Genomic DNA, 18,879 nt, shown 5'->3' with positions numbered 1-18,879 from the left:
TAGATAGACTAACGAAGAGCCGTAAGACCAGTTGACTCCTCGGCGTTTACTGTGTGCTACATTGTGGCGTTGCGGTGCCGTCGTTGACGACGGTCGCTGGAACACGGTCTACGCAAGGCAGCGGAGTAAACGAATTCGCACTCGCTCTCCATCGCTTCTTCGTTCTGCCCTCGCCGCGACCCGTTGCCATTTGCCCAACAGACCCCTTAGGTGCGACGGTAAGGACGACGGCGGCGGTAGCTAGCTAGCTAGCTAGCCAGCTAGTCCTTTCAGAACGCGCTCGCTGTGGATCACAACGTTGTAAACGACAGATCGTTTTGCCTCCTGCTGTTGGTTGGTTGGTTGGTTGGTTATTTGTTTGTCTTAAGTGCCGCGCCGGTAGAAGGCAACTCCTGCACCGTTCGCGGTAGCCAGTTTGTTGTGTTAAAAGACACACTCAAACCTAGAAAAGCTGGCAACAGCAGGACTGACTTCTTTATGCTCCCATACTCAGGGCTCGGTGTTATCAATGATTTGACTTATATTAAGCAAAAAAGCCCAGGGAAAAGGTAAGAACATTCGAGTCAAAGACATATATATATGTAGAGCGAGCGCTCTAAAGCAATTTAGTTTAGCGTCTCAAGATGCTCGATATCACGAAGTTATTTCTTAGCATATCTTAAGTACATTACGTCTGTGAAGGATGTATCGGAATAATATGGCGAAAGCGTGCTTCCTAATTTGCGGTCCACTAGATCTATCGTCATTACTGACTCTTTCCTCCACATTCTGTCAACGACAACAACAACAGGACAACAAAATTTAGTTCGCGTCATAGCTCGTACGAAAACATCATGTCTATATATCGCTGTGACTCCGATGCTATCAGTGACGTTTTCGTACAAGCAACGACGCAGGCCTTTGGCAGAATGTTTCGAAACTCCGATTACGTATCACTCTGATCAATTGTTGTTGGCAAATGTGGAGAAAAAAAAAAAAAAAAAATGACTGATGGGCTAAAAACAATAATCCTAGTGGACTGCTAACATCGAATCGCCTTGATGTCAAGCATCTTGAGACGGCGGGTTAACGTGCTTGATCTATGTTTCATTTATACGTTCAAAAATCACATTAATCATTGCGGAACCGTTCGACTACTCTGCTTATAAAACTGATGCAGAACACGGATATCGTGGGCTCTAATGGTTTAATTACAAAAATCGTTTCCACGCCAGACTGTAGTCCGGGTGAATTTTTATTACGATTTCATTTTTTACGAGAAAATATGGCAAGGATCAGTCAAAAACCTTTGTTTATCAGTGATTATTATTTAGCAGCGCGCCATCGTCTGATAGCAGTGCAGGGCATCTTTGCCACGATCCATTCTACTTTGATGAAATAAACAAGGTTCATGAATTAATTTGGAAACAATCCAGCTAGAATGTGATTTTGTAAATAAAAAAAAAAAAAAAAATGAAGAAAACCAAAATTACTGGCTACGTAAAGTAACGAGTGCCACATTTATTAGATGCAGTCCGCCTCATGACACCTTGTTTATCTGCTTCCTTCATAAACGAGTTGCTAACTACGGACAGAAGATCGCCATTATTATTACTGCTAACGGTCATATGGCCACGATGAAATACTGAAATAATAAAAAAAAAAACTTGACATCCAAACCTTTGTGTCCTACACCTGCTAAAGTCTTATTTAACGATCCTGTTGTTCTTTGTTCCAATTATTTTTAACCTACAGACTGTTGATAGTAGCTCAAAATACGTGCTGAAAGTAAACGGCAGCCAGATGGAGCCTAGTATTACCTGCCGATGTCGTAGTGCACCGCATAAACTGTCGATTCTACAGCTGCTGTCAAATAAGGCCTGTCCATTTCACTGGACTATGACTGGACCGGGTCGATTTATTTTCCTGCGTATTAGTTTAGTTTCATTATGGTTTTTTTTTCCCACATGAAACTATTTACATTATGATTGAACAAGCTGGCTGAACGTATGGATGATGAACAACTTGTTACGGTTGACACGTTCGTAATTGGCAACTCCGAAACAGGTTTTGTTTCGAAATTGTGCCAACGACCCGTATGACATGTTCCATTCTTCACCTTTCGTCCGTTTACTCTGTGAGCAAACGTGTACCACCGGGCTTCTTAGTCACTATTGCTTTTTTTTTTTTTTCGAGAACGGACCTCCGTTTTTTCACTTCGACTCTTGACAATGACGTAACGCTGCGTCGACATAATCAAAATGAGCCTGATATATATATATATCTTTAGGTTTTAATGAAAATGTTAGCACTCGTAGTGGATTTCGTTAGAAACGGATGATCCTTGATAACGTAGTGCTAATGAACGTTGCATCGTGAAGCTACCATATTTACGATGTATAAACATCTAAATTCTTCACGCACCTCACATTCTCGATTTTCGAAGACTATCGTCAGCAAACGATATCTTCCCGTCAACATGATATCAAATCATTTAGAGAGATATTGCTATCTATCGACACGAACCGTCACGAATAGCGAATAAAGGCGTTCCTAATTATACTTTCGTGAACTTCTTGCAACTTTACGCGTTGCAAAATTCATCTTTCCCATAGCGATTGTCCGTGCTTATGGTTACTTAGTAGCACAGGTTCGGTACAATGCTACGGATAAAGGACGTACGCTGAAAACGCTGTCTTGTCCGCTGGCAGTTCCGTCATTTGCTACTGAGATGCACGTATTTACGTCGAAGAATTGAATTTCCATTATCTTGAATAAAAATGACCTAGTTCAGTTACTAGTAACGCTGTTATCTTGTTCGAAATGGTAACCGTTAAGACGGCACGTCAAAGCTGTTTGAAGGACCTAGCCGTACGTAATTGCGCTCATGCTTGAAGAGCTTACAAGAGCATATAACAAACAATAGAAACTAAGGGTTGATTTTATTCAAGATGGCAAAACGCATAATGGTTCAATTATGTCATCACTTGTGGGAGTGACATGCATCAACGCGTTTACCTGGATACATCCACCAGCTATTTGATGGCGGTCAACCTTTTATCTAATAAAATAGAATTTGCGTTTATTTGTTGTTCGGCCTTGGGGGACTGTTCCGTCAAAGATCAGTCCCATCGACCGACTAGTTCTACAGACTATAGTTGGATGGAATTTTTCCATGGAACAAATCATTTCCTTTGTCGTGGAGGTGAACACGTTCGCTTATTTGCAAAGTCCAGAACGTATCTACACGAGCCGAACCCGCTATTTTCCATTCAACTATGTACCACATATGTGTTTTTGTTTGTTTGTTTATTTGTTTGGCATACGTTTGAATTAAAAATGAAAAAAATCCTGTAAATCATTCGTTCACGTGATGCATTGCCGCCTTAAAAATAGCGCTCAGTCGTATCTCATTGTATCGTATCTCATCCTACTTGTGTATCGTATAGCAAAATGACGCATCTAGGAATATTGTCGGATCGTTCTTTTACTCCATCGTGAGTGATTTCTGTGACTCGTGTCCATTATCATTAAAGTCTAGCAGATTGAATAGCTGCCTCGCTTGCTCTACTGCGAGTACATAATACGTTCGGGATATGCTTTTAGAAAATTGACCACTCGATAGCATTAATCGAACCCATATTCGTAATGATAGCTTGCTGTACGGTTCAGATATTGAAATCAAAGCGCGGCATATAAGCCTACCATCATTAGAAAGGGGGCTTTCATAAAGCCTGCCTTTGTGTCAACGTACTAGGTTTATAATGCTGTTAAAGATCTGTCCTACAGTTACCACCGTCTTGGCGCTCGAGTCTTTGCTATGATCCCCCCACCCCAGTCATAATTTTTCCGCTGTGGCATACGATCACGAACTGCCGTACTAATGACACTTTTCCCAGTGCAATGGGTCATACCTTTTAGATACCTCCACCATTGTCGCTTAAATTACTGTCAGTTTATAGTACTAATCTTCGATGTACCGTAATTATTCCAAACTGTGTATATATTAAATTGGTGGTGACAAGTAAAATCAGGGTAATTATGACTTGACGAATAAGCCAATGATAACTGCAGGACGGAACCCAGAGTAGCGATGCATTTCGTTCAACGCTTCCGCCTGCTTTTTCTCCATGAACACGTTTTTAAAATTATTTAACCAACAAAAGCAGTAGTAAGGGTGTGACATTAAAGGCTTGCCCCCGTTAGAAGGTCAGCCGAGGTGGGTCTTGCTGGACTTTTCTGGGGTTTCTCCATTGCTTTTTATTTAACGGAGTTGCGATCCACAGTTTCAACATAATCCTTCTTCAATCCTTTTAACAGTAAGCATGCGTCAAGCAATATTGATCGGTATTGCCTCACTCGAGATGATGTTGTCTCAAATCTAGGCCGAAGTATATTTTGAATCATATGTGTCTCAGAAACGGCTTTTCTGAGCGCCTTAAATATAAAATCTACCGACGATCCTCCGTTTTGCTTTACGCAATTCCTTATCGAACCTTACTGTCACAATATGCCAGTAAATTTCAAATATTTCAGTATCGATATCAGGGAAATTTTTAACCTTGTTAGGTATTTTTCTAGCATGAAGAAATTGTGCAGTGGCCTATTCTCCCTCAAATCGCGAAAACAATCCTGTTCCACAACGACGAGTTTACTACTGCACTTTTTTAAAAAGAACACTTGTTATCCCCTGAGTAGCGGATGAACGCCTACTCTCTCTCTCTCCCCCCCCCTCTCTCTCTCTCTCTCTCTCTCTATATATATATATATATATATATATATATATATATATAAATGCCTAGCACTGTTGAAAGTTTCCGCTTGATTATTCCTGTCCCTCCGAGGTTCGGAATCGATATTTTGAGTTTGTTTACTTATACCAGTGGTTATCGCTGGTGGGTCGGTAGCTTACAAATGATATCAATCGTCAAGGAGACTAAGCGCTGTATCCGTCCCAGAACTGCCACATCTATAGATTTAATATACTTCTGCGATCATAAATCCTGATTTGTTACATGAAATGCTTTATTTTCCTCTAGTCTATATTGCTTAGCATTTTTATACAAAGTAGGTCATGTCCTACATTGGTCAAAATAAAAATAGAACTAGATTATCTTGCAATTAGGCATTATCATTCAAAAAGACTTTGTGATTACCTAATATCGAAGATCGTGATTCTGCGGACATAATTGGTCCTTAGAGACTGACCGTGTTTGATCACAGCACACAAATACTCTTAACCAAAACAGCCAGGCTGCAGAAGATTCAGAGTAGACACAGGCGGCGGATGGATATTGTAAATCACTTCGAAAATGTACAGCCGAGCGTCGGTCTGCCACTGTCTACTGTCAGTAAACTACGATTATAATAATAATTAGTATTATTATTACCGTTCTTTAGCGTTATCAATATACAATCTCGTTGTTGTCAACCAATCAGGCTTCAAAACTGACTCCTGCCTTCTCTCATAAACACAAAATTCGTTGCGCCTTAAACTGCAAAGTTAAAAGTACTCAAGTGTTTTTTTTTTTACCATTTAAAGTATGCCTGCACCTACGATTTTCTTTTCAGTATGGCTGTACATATTTATGTGGATAGAAATTCAAAGTGTTTTTGACGCATGCACAAAGGTATTTTTCCTCTCAGTCTGTAGTATAATAAATCTATTTAGCCAATTGGACAGCGAGAAACGGTACTCTGAACACTTAAATATGCTTAAAATACTCATAGATTGAACTAATCAGCTCCCTGTGTGGTCTTTTCAACAAGCAATTTTCAGCGTCCGAAATAATCTAGCATACATACGTTGTTCCTTTTTGGTTTTATCTTAAAATGACGCCACATATTCCTATACATAAGGATAAAATCTAAGGAGTAGTTTCTTTAGGCCAACTTGTAGAGCTAACGTAATATTGAAGCCCAGGTAGATGTCGGGAAAGGTAACGGCTGCTTCTTACTTCGATAATAGTTCCGTAAATACATCACTGGTGGTCTCCATTTTCAGCCAACAGACAGTATTTGTACAATGAACAAAATGAGAGTCACAGAAACGACGTTGTCAGCCAAAGACGGATTATATCAACGTTGGACGGTCGAAAACAACCTCACTGTACCATGGATAAACTTAATACGCAAGCATCCTAACTAGTACTTCGAAGACTAATGCAAAAGTTAGATATAAAATAGACCGAATTTTTTTCTAGTTACGCAAGCTATCAATATAATCTATAGTAATACTAAGAATATATGAAATGGCTTTCTGCCTACATACACGAAATGCGTTGCAGTATCATAGGTAGTGTAATGGAGCTCTCTTAACGATATGTTCTCGTTCCGGGGTAGAGCCCGGGTAGAACCCGAAGGACACATCCTTTCGTGTTCGGAGCTAGCTGTCTCACGGATAGTACACTAACGTAAAGTATATATGGTCTATTAAAATCTACGTTATATTTATACGTCTTATTTGCTTCGAGCTATAAAAGTGACCTGTTTGTGTTCCAATACTAGTATGCAATAACTGTATCTTTCCATTTAACAGGATTGACGTCCTGACGCTTTGCAGGAACGCCTGAGTTAGAAACTAGGTGGGAAAGTCAATCCATCACGAATGGTACCAGAACTATTTATGTGTCGACTATGGAATAGCGAAATTAAACAGAAGAATAACATACCAACATTTAAATAGGTTTCCTCGACACCACAACGAACCACTCTTTCGAATAACCCTGGTTTCTAGGGGTTAGAAAAAAATCCATTTAACGTACTGCGGCATACAAGTCTCTTCTAGTAGAAACACCTTGTATCATCCGATCACGCTTGAATAGCCGAAACAGCACCGAAGGACAATGATGAAAAATTTGTCAGGGCAATACACAAATACGTGGTAAGACAGATATATGCTAGCAGTGTTTAGGAACTTGACTTAAGTTATTGAATATGAATCAGACTTATTGGGACTGGGGAGAAACTCACCTAGTCTGTGCTTAAATTTCTCGTTTCTGACCTGTTGGCTCAGCTGCTTAGACATCTTGTCGCTTTAGCCTCTACGAGTATTTTCATCGCTAGTTACATTCAAATTAAGCTCAATGCTCTGAATAGATATTAGCAAACAGGCAACTTAAATAGCAGTGACTTGAAGTTGAAATACCAAAGTAGTTGGGTATTTCCTGTTGGGATAGTAAGTTCTTTGAGAATTCAGTGTTCCTTGTCAATCCTTAAAGCTAAACTTTGTCATTCATAACGTAACATCGTAGAAACGAAATACATTAGCTATTGAATTGGGTTAAACTTGACGATGGGCGTGCACGCGCATAAACGAGTACAACACATGAAAACACCATCAATCTCCGACGGCTATACACTACAATTCCTACGCGAAAATCCGTTGCCGTTCTTTATACAGCGGCCATGTTGCCTCTCTGAAAAGTTGGTGAAGAACGCAAGAATCGCCTGCCTGTGAGGCTCATTCAGACTACCTATGAGCACTTCGTACATTAATCAGGAGATTTCAGAGTGATTTATATCTCCGTAAATGGCTCTGTTGGACCGTGGTGACTGCGCGTTCTAACTGGACGGCGTCGAGGATGACGTAACACTGGTTCATTTTTACTCAACTGTAATAACCTGTCTCTGTCGTAGGACGTCAGACGCATCCTATTCGAGTTAGACGCTCATTTAAATGTTCCAATTTTGCCAAGCAATGAAATTGGAAAGACTTCAGTAGGCGGCCTATTATCGGCCAACACGAAAGGCTTCATTGATTAGCTTTTATAAGTGTTTATAGGTTACCACCCGCCGATAACTGTAACTGCTACGTCTGGGCTCATTATGTTAGATTGAAGCATGGTTAGATGTAAATTAAAATGGCGATTTTGACCAAGTATCAAATCAGCAAAGCGGAGAAAAAGGAGATTAGTTAGAAATTCAAGGATAATCAATACTAGGTTTCCTTAAGGCACTCCATGGTCGGTACTTTTGAGACACTTAGAGCTTTTCAGACAGGCGGCAACTAATAACTGGAGTTGTGATTGGCATCAATCATTTGGGATTTGCAATAAGCTCTTTCGTTCGGATACAAAAAGGTTGGCAGAGTCCACAAGTTTATCAAGTGGATGTTTTTTTGCTTACGCTTCTCTGTCAACACAAATTCCATAAATTAAAACGAAAATTATTCATCCAAATTGTACAGTTGTTATGTGCCATTGGCGTTAGCCGATAGGCAAAACACAGCTGCGGCCAAGCGGATCGCTTGAAGAATTAAAATTTTTTGATTCGCGAGACATCAGACAGGATTGTACGTACGTAATTAAGGCTCCATCTAAGAACACCCTATCCTGCATGGAAATCATTCTACAAAATTTGTAGCCGCCCAACGGTTAGAATTAGGCCCTATCCCCTAGAGTCTAATACCGTGTGCTGAGAATTTATATATGGAAATACGGATTGTGCAATGCAAGAAAGGGGTATTTTGATTTAGATAATAAAGTCCGGGCCGGTAATGGAGTACCCGCTGTTTGGGTAGCTTATTAACTACGGACCCCAAGGCAATTTCGAAATAAAATGCCGGGCCAAACTGCCCTATTAGTGTATTCAAGGTACTGATTAGAATTATGATTTATGCAGACATGAATTGAGGTAGCTTAAATAATAACGCTACCGTTTTCGAAATGGCCCATTAAAGTGTAAGCTAAATGATCGCTAGGCTGCAACGAGTAATGTTGGAAGGGAATTCCTTTTCGGGAAATTTAACGTGAGAGGGTATTTATCTTTATGAAACAACATGTAATACCTGTGTCGGTTATAGGTGCTCTCTTTCCAATACTGAGAGAAACCTTTATAACCTGGAGTAGAGGGTTAACTTATCCTGGAAATAAGATCTAAGGATTATGGCTTTTACGTTTATTGTTCTATTTGTACTTTTTTTTTTTAATTTTTATTTTGAAAAATGAGAAAGCACCACACGCTTCTGATGAATAGCCACGGAAACAGTGACAGCGTTACTTAGTAGTCCCATGAAAGAATATTTGAGTACTATGTCACTTTCAAAACACTGAAACCTTTTTTTTTGTAGTAATAGCTACTTTATAGAAATAAGCCGCGTAACTTGAAAGACTTGATATGATTTACCATGCACATCAACCCGGTCAAATAGCTTGAACGAGAGTCGTATTCGAGACAATCGACGGTATCAGGCAGTAGAAATCCGAAGCGAAGATACCTATTTAAGAAACTTTAGGCTCAACCAGCAAATCTTATTTTAAATGGTCTTGGATGAGAGGCATGGGAAGAATTGCGCACCTTTTAATTAACTGACCAGCGCTAATGCTCTTCGAAAGAGGGAAAGGAAAAGCGAGATGGCACATACATCCATTAGCAAGTGCATGACGCGACCACAAAGACCCACCGACGTGCATATTCCGGTCGTGGCCTTCTTGTCCTGTGGAAAAGATTGCTTACAATCGCGACAACGACTCACATACGTCAACAATCTGTCCTTATCTTCATCGTCGGAAAAAGTTTGGCGGGAAGGTATGATTGTCACTAAGAAGGATGTCCTATAGTCAATTACTTCCTGGAGAGTCGCTTTTCGTCCTATCCATCTCGTAACCTTTAGCTTAGTTCAATGCTTGACTGGTTTAAAGCGATATGATAAAAAAAAAAACACAGATAAGTGGTCTGCATCGACAAACGAAGCTATTTAGGAGCTCCATTGAAAACCTACAATGTAATATGTAGTTACTGTTTTATAATCAAGCTGACTCACGCGATAAGAGGGGTCGTTGCCGAAAGTGCCTAGAATCCTCTTTTATTTCCGTTTCATCTTACAGAATTGTACATTAATATTGGTAGGTGGTCAATTGAGCAAAGCTATTGTTCAATGCTGTTATATTTGATTTGATGTAAGGGTTACCTTTGCATTGCATTCCCTTGCTGTTGGTACGTTGGTCTGTCTGTTTGATAATCGTGTATGATTTGTTCGCTTACGGTCTATAGGAGCGAGTTTCCATGTCAACGATGGCTCGCGGCTTGTCTGCCCACTACCGAACAGCAAGTTACATTATTGTGAATGTGATCTATATGGTGTTTTTTTTTTTTTTAGAAGCTGTACCCTCAGAATATATATATATTTTAAAAAACTTGTTTTTCGCTGTATCTATCCTGCTCATCGTTATCTACTTTTTACGTACTGGTCTTTAAAAATGAAATGTATAATTTTAGCGGGTTGTTGGGACTGCAGATTCGGCTACTGTTCTTCGTAATTGATAGACCTATCGGAATATTATTACGTAACGTCGTATTACGTTTTGTTACAGTGAAAACGCGTCAACTACGGGGCTGCTTATACTCTCGTGTCTATCGTTGCGTGCCGCTGAACGGCCGATCGAAACAGCCTCAGCATGAGACCATTTTTTATCCTACTGCCCATAGCTGTCATCAAAGTTTGTTCTATTAAACATGGTTAGTATGAGATGAAACGCCATTACACGATGTTTAACACTGAACTTTGAGTCAAGCTTGTTTGCGGCCCTTTCGTTTTTTTTTTCAACGCGAACGATTTCCATGTCCTCTCCTAATCCTCGACTTTTATATATATGTAAGTTCGCGCTCAGCTGCTAAGCAATTGCCAGTTATTTTTGTCATATTATTTGAAGACATTATCAGCATATATTCCTGGACGAAAAATCTGCGTTATTTTTTTTGCATACATTCGGGCGCTAGTACCTCTATAGATAAATTCCCGAGCAACACGGCCAATCTTCTTTGTGAACAATTATACAATATGCTGGACTTAAATCGTCTTTTAATTTGTTGGGCCCCTGCTTCTTTGCTGGCATATCCTCTGGTTTATGGTGAGACGAATAGTTTCCTTAAAATTTTCGAAGAGAGAAAAACAAATGAACTGATTGATTACTTCGTATATTGTAGGGCTTGATACATTTGTTTCGGTAACGGCAATAGGCCTATAAAGATTAATCTCTAAGTAGGAATGATTTTACCTCTTACTGCAGCCTAACTGTTCGTTACAATATAGACCACAGTCAGTCGAACTGATGGTCGACTGTTGTAATCCTGAATCAAAGGTTGACAGCAAGATGATGGTTAAAACAGTAAAAAAAAAAAAATACTGATTGATGGTGTGCCTCTTTCCAAGCGGCTCGAAAGGAAGTGATCATAAATCTCTCTTCCTAATTAACCTGTGACGATGCATACGCACATATAAACATATGCATTATGCTCAATAGCATCTTTGTACTGTGTTCCCAAATTATTCATACCAGGTAAGGCTGAACGTGATACGTGGACACTTGGTAGAAACTGACGGCAAACAGCGCCAACGTTTATGTAGCTCCTTTAGCCGATTCTCTGTAACTACGAAAATGAAACGCTGTCAATTGCACACAAAAGCCTGGTTCTATAATGGGCAGCTTAAGGCAATAAAACATAATCGAAATCAGTTTTCTCATGGTGATTGGGACTTCAAAAACCCAATAAGACCTATATTTTCTTTATTTCTATTTGCAGTTGTAGCAGTAGATGGACCGACTAAACCCAGCGAAGTCTACGTTCTGCAATACGCCCCGTCCGAGGTCTTGTCTAGCGGACCGCACAATGAAGAGAACACTGCGGAGGATGAAACTGATGACATCGACTCAGACGGATCTGGGTCGCCTGAGTTGGATGTAAATCAGAGTAAGTGGAGACTGTAAAATGGCACTCTGTGTGTACTGTCGCTGCCGATTTACGGCACGAGCAGCCTACCTATAAAAAAAGGTCGAACGCCAGGTAGTATTGTGTGAAGCATATCCGGTACGTGTTTTCCTAGGCAGCTCCAGACGGCTTTCCGTACCCTTCTACAACGAGGCTTATCGCAAGCATCCATTAGGAACCGTTGCATAATGGTGCTTTAGGCTTCTTTAAATAGAATAATGCGATAAAAACAATCGACGCAACAAGGCTGTCGTTGACCATAGGGCTTTTCCGATTACAGTCATGCCATCTGTATCGAACGATTCTATGGAAGAGTGTTGCACTGATTTTCAGAAAGCCCCCTAAGTTCTGAGCAAGAATTGGGGTTCACTTCCTGCACATTCTACAATCGTCACACGAGTTTTTGTTGTGTACAGTGGTAACTACTGCTATAATATTGCTAGTTTATAACTTGTTTCAGTATTCCGACATCTGATCAATCCATCCGGAGTCCGTCTGGCTGAGAAACAAAACGTTCATCAGGTATTAGAAATGCCATTACACAAGTACTGATAAAAATTATGATAAGCAGTAACATTTCCTCGTCTTTTCAGTCTTTTTTATTTATTGAATGTTTTCAAGACAAAAATAACCCAGTGGCTTTGGGGCCCGACCCAGCAGTATTATTCAAGTGTACTTCTATTTCTCAATGCATTTGCATTAGGTTGGTAAAGAAACTGACAACAGTCCACTAACTGAAATAGAGCCACCTAATGATCTAGACGGTTACGACGACGACCTGCAAAAGGTGACAGCACGAGAAAAAGTTTTGCGCTTCTTCCATAATAGTAAGTACATGCAGATATTTACAAGTTAAGGTATCACAGGAGTTTAATCACGTGAGAGATAATTAACATGCAATTGCAAAACTTCTCGAATAAAGAGTCTAGCATTTGACAATATGATGCCGTTCGGAAAAACTACTTCAAGGAGAAGTGCAATCATTACGATCTATGCGACACGATCCACAATGAAGGAACGCTTCAATCATTAGCGTCTGAATTGTGATTCAGCACTATTCAATACTATGCTATTTAACACTACAGAAATTCAAGATTACTGGCTGGTTACCGTAAAGCGTCAGGACAAGATCAGGCGATCTGTTTTGGTATCGACGGTCTAAACGATGACGCGAAAAAAATTGCAGAAGTTGCCTAGCGGGTGCAATGACAAGTGTCTGATAAATGATCAATTAACACGACTGTACCATGATTCATTCACTGATCGCAATGAAGTTCATACGCCGAAGGAGAAAAACCAGGGCACATCGACAATTTCCGATTATCTAACGCAATGGTCCCCCGAAGACGCCGACAACCATGCCGAAGAAAACTTGTTATTGATTCCAAGATCAAACAGATTCGATGGTACACATAAAAATGTTCCTTTAATATAGTACTTACAGTATATATGTATAAACACATTTTTTCAGCTATGTTATGTCAAACTGTGAAAATAGTAATCATCGATGCCTTTTCTCTGCTTTACTTGGTAGGACCGATTTGTTCAACTTCTGTCATTTATATCAAGCATCTTATGATTTTTTTTCAAGAGACTGACAGTCCCGTAACCTATCGAACCATGTACTGTTTCTTTGCGCGTACTTTTTTAGGACAAATGAGGCCAGTCGACCAGCAAGAGCAAGACGGCCTGCTCGACCGCCCATTTTCAGGAATTTCCGAGGATGCTAAGACGGGAGACGTCGCTATCGTCTTTGTTCCGATATGGCGTGAAATTGAAAAGACGGTCTATTTCGCTTTAAAACAGCCCGCTGAAACAGCCACTAGTGACGATGACGATGCTTCCGATAGTTTCCGTAAGCAAAACGAATCATAGAACGGAAATTCTATGTAAGATAATAACTCATTATCGTTATTATTATTCATACAAAAATGTGAGTGTTATTTTATAATGATACTTAATTGTGTTATCTGATTGAGCCTAGTTGAACAAACAGGACTTAGCATTCTATAAATTATACAACGATCCTATATTAATTTATCAAATAGATTCACACTATGTAACCTACCGTTTTTCATCTGGCTATCGTCCTGAGGAAACTTCGTGACGTTCTTATAATAACCTAAAGCAATGCATGTGGTTATGTTAACTACAATGTCCTGGGTTGTTCCTATTGATCTGATTTCCAGCTGATGTCCACGCTATTCTGATGATAATCTTTGGTTCCACGTCGACTTTTGTGCTCATGTTCACTATTTTCCGGTAACTTATTTTGTGATTATTCGACACAAATGCTAGTTCGCAATCTGTAATTCACCCTACGTTCCACATGGCCAAGCTGTTCATTTATGTATCCCAGAACGGGGTTCTGGGTATTTAATGAGAACTTTGTTGTCTATGGTATTGCACCGGGCGATTCGAAATCGTTAACTCAAAAACCACGATCTGTTTCACAGGACCGTCCAAGGACGTCGCGAACGAGCTCAGTTTAGCCATGACAAATCATTGCTATTTTCACCACCTGCATATATTCAACCACCCCAAGTCACCAATCCTGCCACGAAAAAATCGAACATGAAAGACATACTCGAACGAAGCGACGTGTAACGCTTGGCACGGGTTTGCTTGAATAATCCTCCCCTCCAAAGGATTCGTCTTTAAGGAAACGATAACCTCATGAGGTGCTGAAAACAGCTCACTGCTAATTTTTTTTTTTGTAGGATTCATTAGTAGTTTATAATCGACTGTAAGCAACGGTCATCTGATGGGCGTACTGCTTTTGGCTGAGCACTGCAAGTGAAACGTAAAAAAAATTTCGTAACCTATAAAATACTCTACAGATGTTACCTTATCGAACGAAATGTGTCAGTAGAAATAGAGATGTTATCAAGATCAATGGCTAAATTTTTTTTACGTTAATAGGCACTGATGTATCAAATGCTATAGCAGGTATATTTTTTGTGTTACGCAGCGGCCAACAAATTGTGCCAATGGCAATATATTTATTTTTACGTAGCATATCAATCAAAGTGCACTTCTAAATGATATCATTACATGATAAAAAAGTTATTACGCATATCTTGCTATGTATGGCAACACTTTTTCTCAGAATTTAACTGTGAAAATTTTACCTTTGCTACGTATCTATACGACGCAGAGATTTTTTTTGTGCTGTTTATGGAGTTAAGGGTAAAAATAAAGCGATGATCGTTTGTAATTAGAGCTGAAGTCTTTATGTGGCCTTATGACATATCATTTGTAAATATTCAGCTATTTACAGAAATAGATTCAAAACGTTTCGTACCTTTGAGGTGATATGTACAAAGTAAGTTCGTAAAGACCTTGTTTGCAAGGCTGCCGTATTACAAGAACACAGATTCCGCTACTAACATTACTACTGGGAACTGTATTTAAAGTTGAAAACTCACCGGGTTGGCTGACCGGGGAAATGGCTGAAAAAGGTGTTTTCATCGCTATCCTACATAGCTAGTTTTACCTGGAAATGTCTATTCCAGATTTATGTATAACTATTCGGGACAATGTATGCCAACAGTCGCGTAGTAAAAGCCTTCGGTACGAATGCAAGATCATAGTCAGGCAAGAATTGGCACTTGATCAACTGATCGAACCGTCTGTTGGTCTTCTCCGTAGTAGATTATACAGTCGTGTTTAAAATTTATCGCTGAAACATCGTGATACCAGCTGATCCTTTTCTCCGTATGTTCACATTCGGGAAAAATGTAAAAATACTGAATCGGTAACATGTTAAACCACAAAAAATTTCAAAACGCTGTTACCTAATCACTACCACCAGCTTAAATCGTCAGCGGTCAGCATTTGAGTCAGCGTTAAAGACTTTATAACTTTACGCATAGAAACAACTTCGATTTTCAATTATGGTCTGATCTCTTCATCCGTTAGTCCTCCTGGGTAAAACCGCCAGCAACAAAAGTGTGTTTTTTTGGGGGGTGGTTAAGTTTTGTTATGGCAAAAGTAATGGCGCGTTTACGTCAGGATATATGATAAGAGTCGTGGCCCTTGAACACAGGAAACATTACGGGCCACAGTTATATTCGATCCAAAAAGATGTCATCCACGAGACTCCACATATCGGTACTCCATAATTTGCTATGTTCGGTTACAGTATAAGTGGAAGCAGGATGTGAATAGGTACTGTGTGATATTGTGAGTGAAATGGACGATTACTCTGTTTTCTATTCTACGGTAATTCTAATACCGTGGAAAATATGCGCATCGATCAAGTGTTGCACTTGTTGATTTGTTAATAAGCTGTGTTATTTACTTATATTTACAATAGTAAACTTCAATAGATATTCCCTATGATGATGGAATTTCGTGTCATTACAAAAACGTTCGTTTATACGTGCGTCTACTTCGTAGACTAATGTGTATCAATTCTGATCGAACCGTCAAACCCATACCACTCAATGTCTGCTTTTGCAGAAATTTAATATATGAAACCGTGATGTAAACAAAATGTTTATATTCTTATTTGTAGAGACTAAAGCTTATTTCGAAATAAACAACGTGGAGCAAAAGCTGAGCTACCTGAGATACACGTGACGGATTCACGTACGGGAGTAGCACCTTTTCGTAACGCTCGTTTTATGAGCGCTATGTATTCTTGATTGATTCCTCTATCCGATGTCATCGAAAGACTGTTAATGGCAATGCTTTCTGAAGTGTTATTTTTTTTACTGATTTTATCTTGGTACAGAACGAATACTTGTAACCTTCTCTACTTTGTTATTACTTGCTTTTTATTGGACCAAAAGCATATATGCGTTTTCCAATCAGCGGTTAATTTGTCAGGGGTATTCTGAACTGGAGGCCAAATCTTGGAAGGGTTACACAGCTTAGAGAAAGCATATTTTTTTCTAATAGTTCAACAGAACTCCAGTATCTATTTTACCACTCAAAGCTTAAAGAAATATATGATCGTCTGAGAAAGCTGGTGTAACGAAGAGTCTGTTTCTTCAATACACATTTATAAATAAATAGTAATTAATTTTAATTTAGCTTTTTAGCTTGGAAACAAAGTTACTTGAAAAACTACTTATTTCTATTCCTTCCGGGTGCTAGCTAACAAGGTTAACAAAGTGCGGAAACAAACCCGAGCATTTCGGGAGGTTGGAACGCATCGATGAGATACACGCACACCTCGTGGGCGCACACGCAAAGGTCAATGATGCTTTGGCAGTGAAAATGGCACTTTTCAACATTGACACTTATAACGAGTCAACTCTGTGACGATGATATGGTAAAACAGTGAATACATTCAGTAATAATGATAAGCCATATTTGTGTATTTTTCGCATTAACTAAATACTGACATACTTATCTTATATATTATACATCGTCTGAGCCTGCGTCTCTTAAAAATGTAGGCTAACGTTTGTTTGTTAGTTTGTTTGTTTTTATCCTTCAATTGCACGATTAGCTTGAATGCTGATCTAAAAAATAAAGCCAATATGTCAATATTTGGGGATTCAAAAATCATCTACCGCAATATACTCGCAATAATCAGCGAGTGATTCTATCGTTCTCTACTTAACATAATCTAATGGTCATAGTCAGATACTTTTGCACGTAAATAAGTTTTTTTTTCCCTACTTCCTGCCTGCTTTACTTTTCAAAACCTTCTAGCCTACCATTTAAGTGCTTACGTTTGTTACATTAAAGCCAAAGCTCACGCTGGCCTGCTTTGTATTATTACCTTAGAAATATTGATTCTCAAAGAAGAAAAGCACATAAAAGTAATTTTGCGTAGTACTATTTGATCGTTCACTACACCTTTGAAAAAAGCAAAACATCGAATGTACTTTTTACTGATGCTTCTAATTGTAAATAATGTTGAGCCCGCCTTAACGTATAGATAACCCAAAAGGACCCTTTCAGCGCGACGCAAATTCACCAAAGGGTAGTGCATACATTAGGCAAAGAACCCTTAAACGAAAATACAGTAGGTAAGGGCTTTCAGAACGGACATTGGAGTGCCGAAGACCCGTGAGAAGACGACCAAAAAGCTAGAACACATCCTTGCAATCGAAGAGGCGTTTCATTACGGTAGAGCTTAGAGTCTAAAAGCTTTGTCGGCCAAAACAACGCGTCACAGAATGCTGAAAACGCCAGCCCAAACAGAGCAACAGACAGGTGCCCCATGAATTAACCGGTACAGTTCAATCTCCACCGCTCGTCGGAGAAGAATCACGCGACAGAATGCCGTCGCTTTGGAAAGGAACTGAGTTTGGTGGCAGTCTCGTGAAGTTATAGTAACACTTATAGTGGCCATCAGGCGCGTCTGCTGTTACTCACCAAAAAGGAAGTAATGAATGTAGCACGCTATATCGAATCCTTTAGGAAAATCGTTTACTTCATAACAACGCCGAACATCATTCTGAATTGAGCAAAATAGTATGCAGCGTTGGTTTCGATCTGCTTACTCTCCCGGTCTAAGGCCGTATGATTATGACGCCTTCTATAGCTTGAAAGTGCCGGGCAAGTGTATCCTTCTACACATTTACCTCGAAAAGGAATAGTGGGTGTAAACGTGTCTAGAAGCTGCTAGCACTAGCACGTGTGTGTAAAAAATAGAGAAGAGTATTTTCTAACACGCATTGAAAATCATCATTATATCTTAAAGGCGAAAGTTCGCCGGATTCGATGGTAGCGTATGGATTATCCTAATTGAATCATCCTCCGTGATTTTTAGAGGTGCAATATCGTTAGAGCTCAAGATATTTATTGACATTTTTTACTGAGACTATTATACAAACAAATAACTTAGCAGGAAATACGGATTCGCAGATTTCTCACACTGAAGCTTCCGCAAGTGGGCGAAAGTCCTAGCAAGAGCCAATTGCACCAATGATCCGGGACATAGTTGGCCTTTCTGTTTTTCTATCTGTTGTTGAATGCTTGTAATGAATGCAGTGCGCTTAACCAATCTATTGTTATTGTAAAAACTATAATCTCAACTCAGTGATTTTAGTTCTAGTTACTTAGCAGCCAGCTCGAATGAGATGAAGATTCCCTTGAAATATTATTGGACATATCTCTAAAAGATAACTGTCCGAAGATTTTAATTGTATCTTCTTTTCTGAAAGCGTTATCCTAAACGGAAAAAATATAACATAGAAAAATCACCAACTATTAATTAGTCTACAAGCG

The 18,879-nt window shown here is 39.4% G+C and overlaps 1 protein-coding gene and 1 long non-coding RNA gene across 3 annotated transcripts; one reads left to right on the top strand and one right to left on the bottom strand.

Annotated features, from left to right (window-relative positions):
- The first annotated feature begins 210 nt into the window (after positions 1 to 210).
- Positions 211 to 14,905, top strand: LOC111264029 (uncharacterized). 2 transcript variants are annotated; one of them, XM_022839607.2, is made up of 9 exons: positions 211 to 548; positions 10,293 to 10,437; positions 11,503 to 11,670; positions 12,149 to 12,210; positions 12,392 to 12,515; positions 12,963 to 13,094; positions 13,340 to 13,543; positions 13,878 to 13,950; positions 14,145 to 14,905. In XM_022839607.2, the coding sequence occupies exons 2-9, from the start codon at positions 10,377 to 10,379 to the stop codon at positions 14,293 to 14,295; spliced, it is 975 nt and encodes a 324-aa protein (XP_022695342.1). In that variant the 5' UTR covers positions 211 to 548; positions 10,293 to 10,376; the 3' UTR covers positions 14,296 to 14,905. The 2 variants fall into 2 exon arrangements, with proteins under 2 accessions (XP_022695342.1, XP_022695343.1); XM_022839608.2 differs by lacking the exon at positions 12,963 to 13,094 and having other exon boundaries at positions 212 to 548.
- On the bottom strand, positions 10,444 to 18,298 carry LOC111264030 (uncharacterized). The gene is made up of 3 exons (XR_002682612.2): positions 18,025 to 18,298; positions 11,256 to 11,349; positions 10,444 to 10,846 (listed from the first exon to the last, which is right to left on the bottom strand). It is a non-coding gene; the product is annotated as an uncharacterized LOC111264030 (long non-coding RNA).
- Positions 18,299 to 18,879: the final 581 nt, after the last annotated feature.

This window comes from Varroa jacobsoni, unplaced genomic scaffold (assembly GCF_002532875.2).
Source record: "Varroa jacobsoni isolate VJ856 unplaced genomic scaffold, vjacob_1.0 scaffold_814, whole genome shotgun sequence".
NCBI classification, from domain to species: Eukaryota; Metazoa; Arthropoda; class Arachnida; order Mesostigmata; family Varroidae; genus Varroa; species Varroa jacobsoni.
Note: the sequence above shows the minus strand (reverse complement) of the source record. Positions and strands in the feature narration are given on the sequence as shown.

Coding starts and splice junctions, on each gene's coding strand:
- LOC111264029 (XM_022839607.2), top strand. CDS start 10,377: ATGAGACCATTTTTTATCCTACTGCCCATAGCTGTCATCAAAGTTTGT. Junction 11,671..12,148: donor TGAGTTGGATGTAAATCAGA/GTAAGTGGAGAC, acceptor AACTTGTTTCAG/TATTCCGACATCTGATCAAT. Junction 13,951..14,144: donor CTCATGTTCACTATTTTCCG/GTAACTTATTTT, acceptor TCTGTTTCACAG/GACCGTCCAAGGACGTCGCG.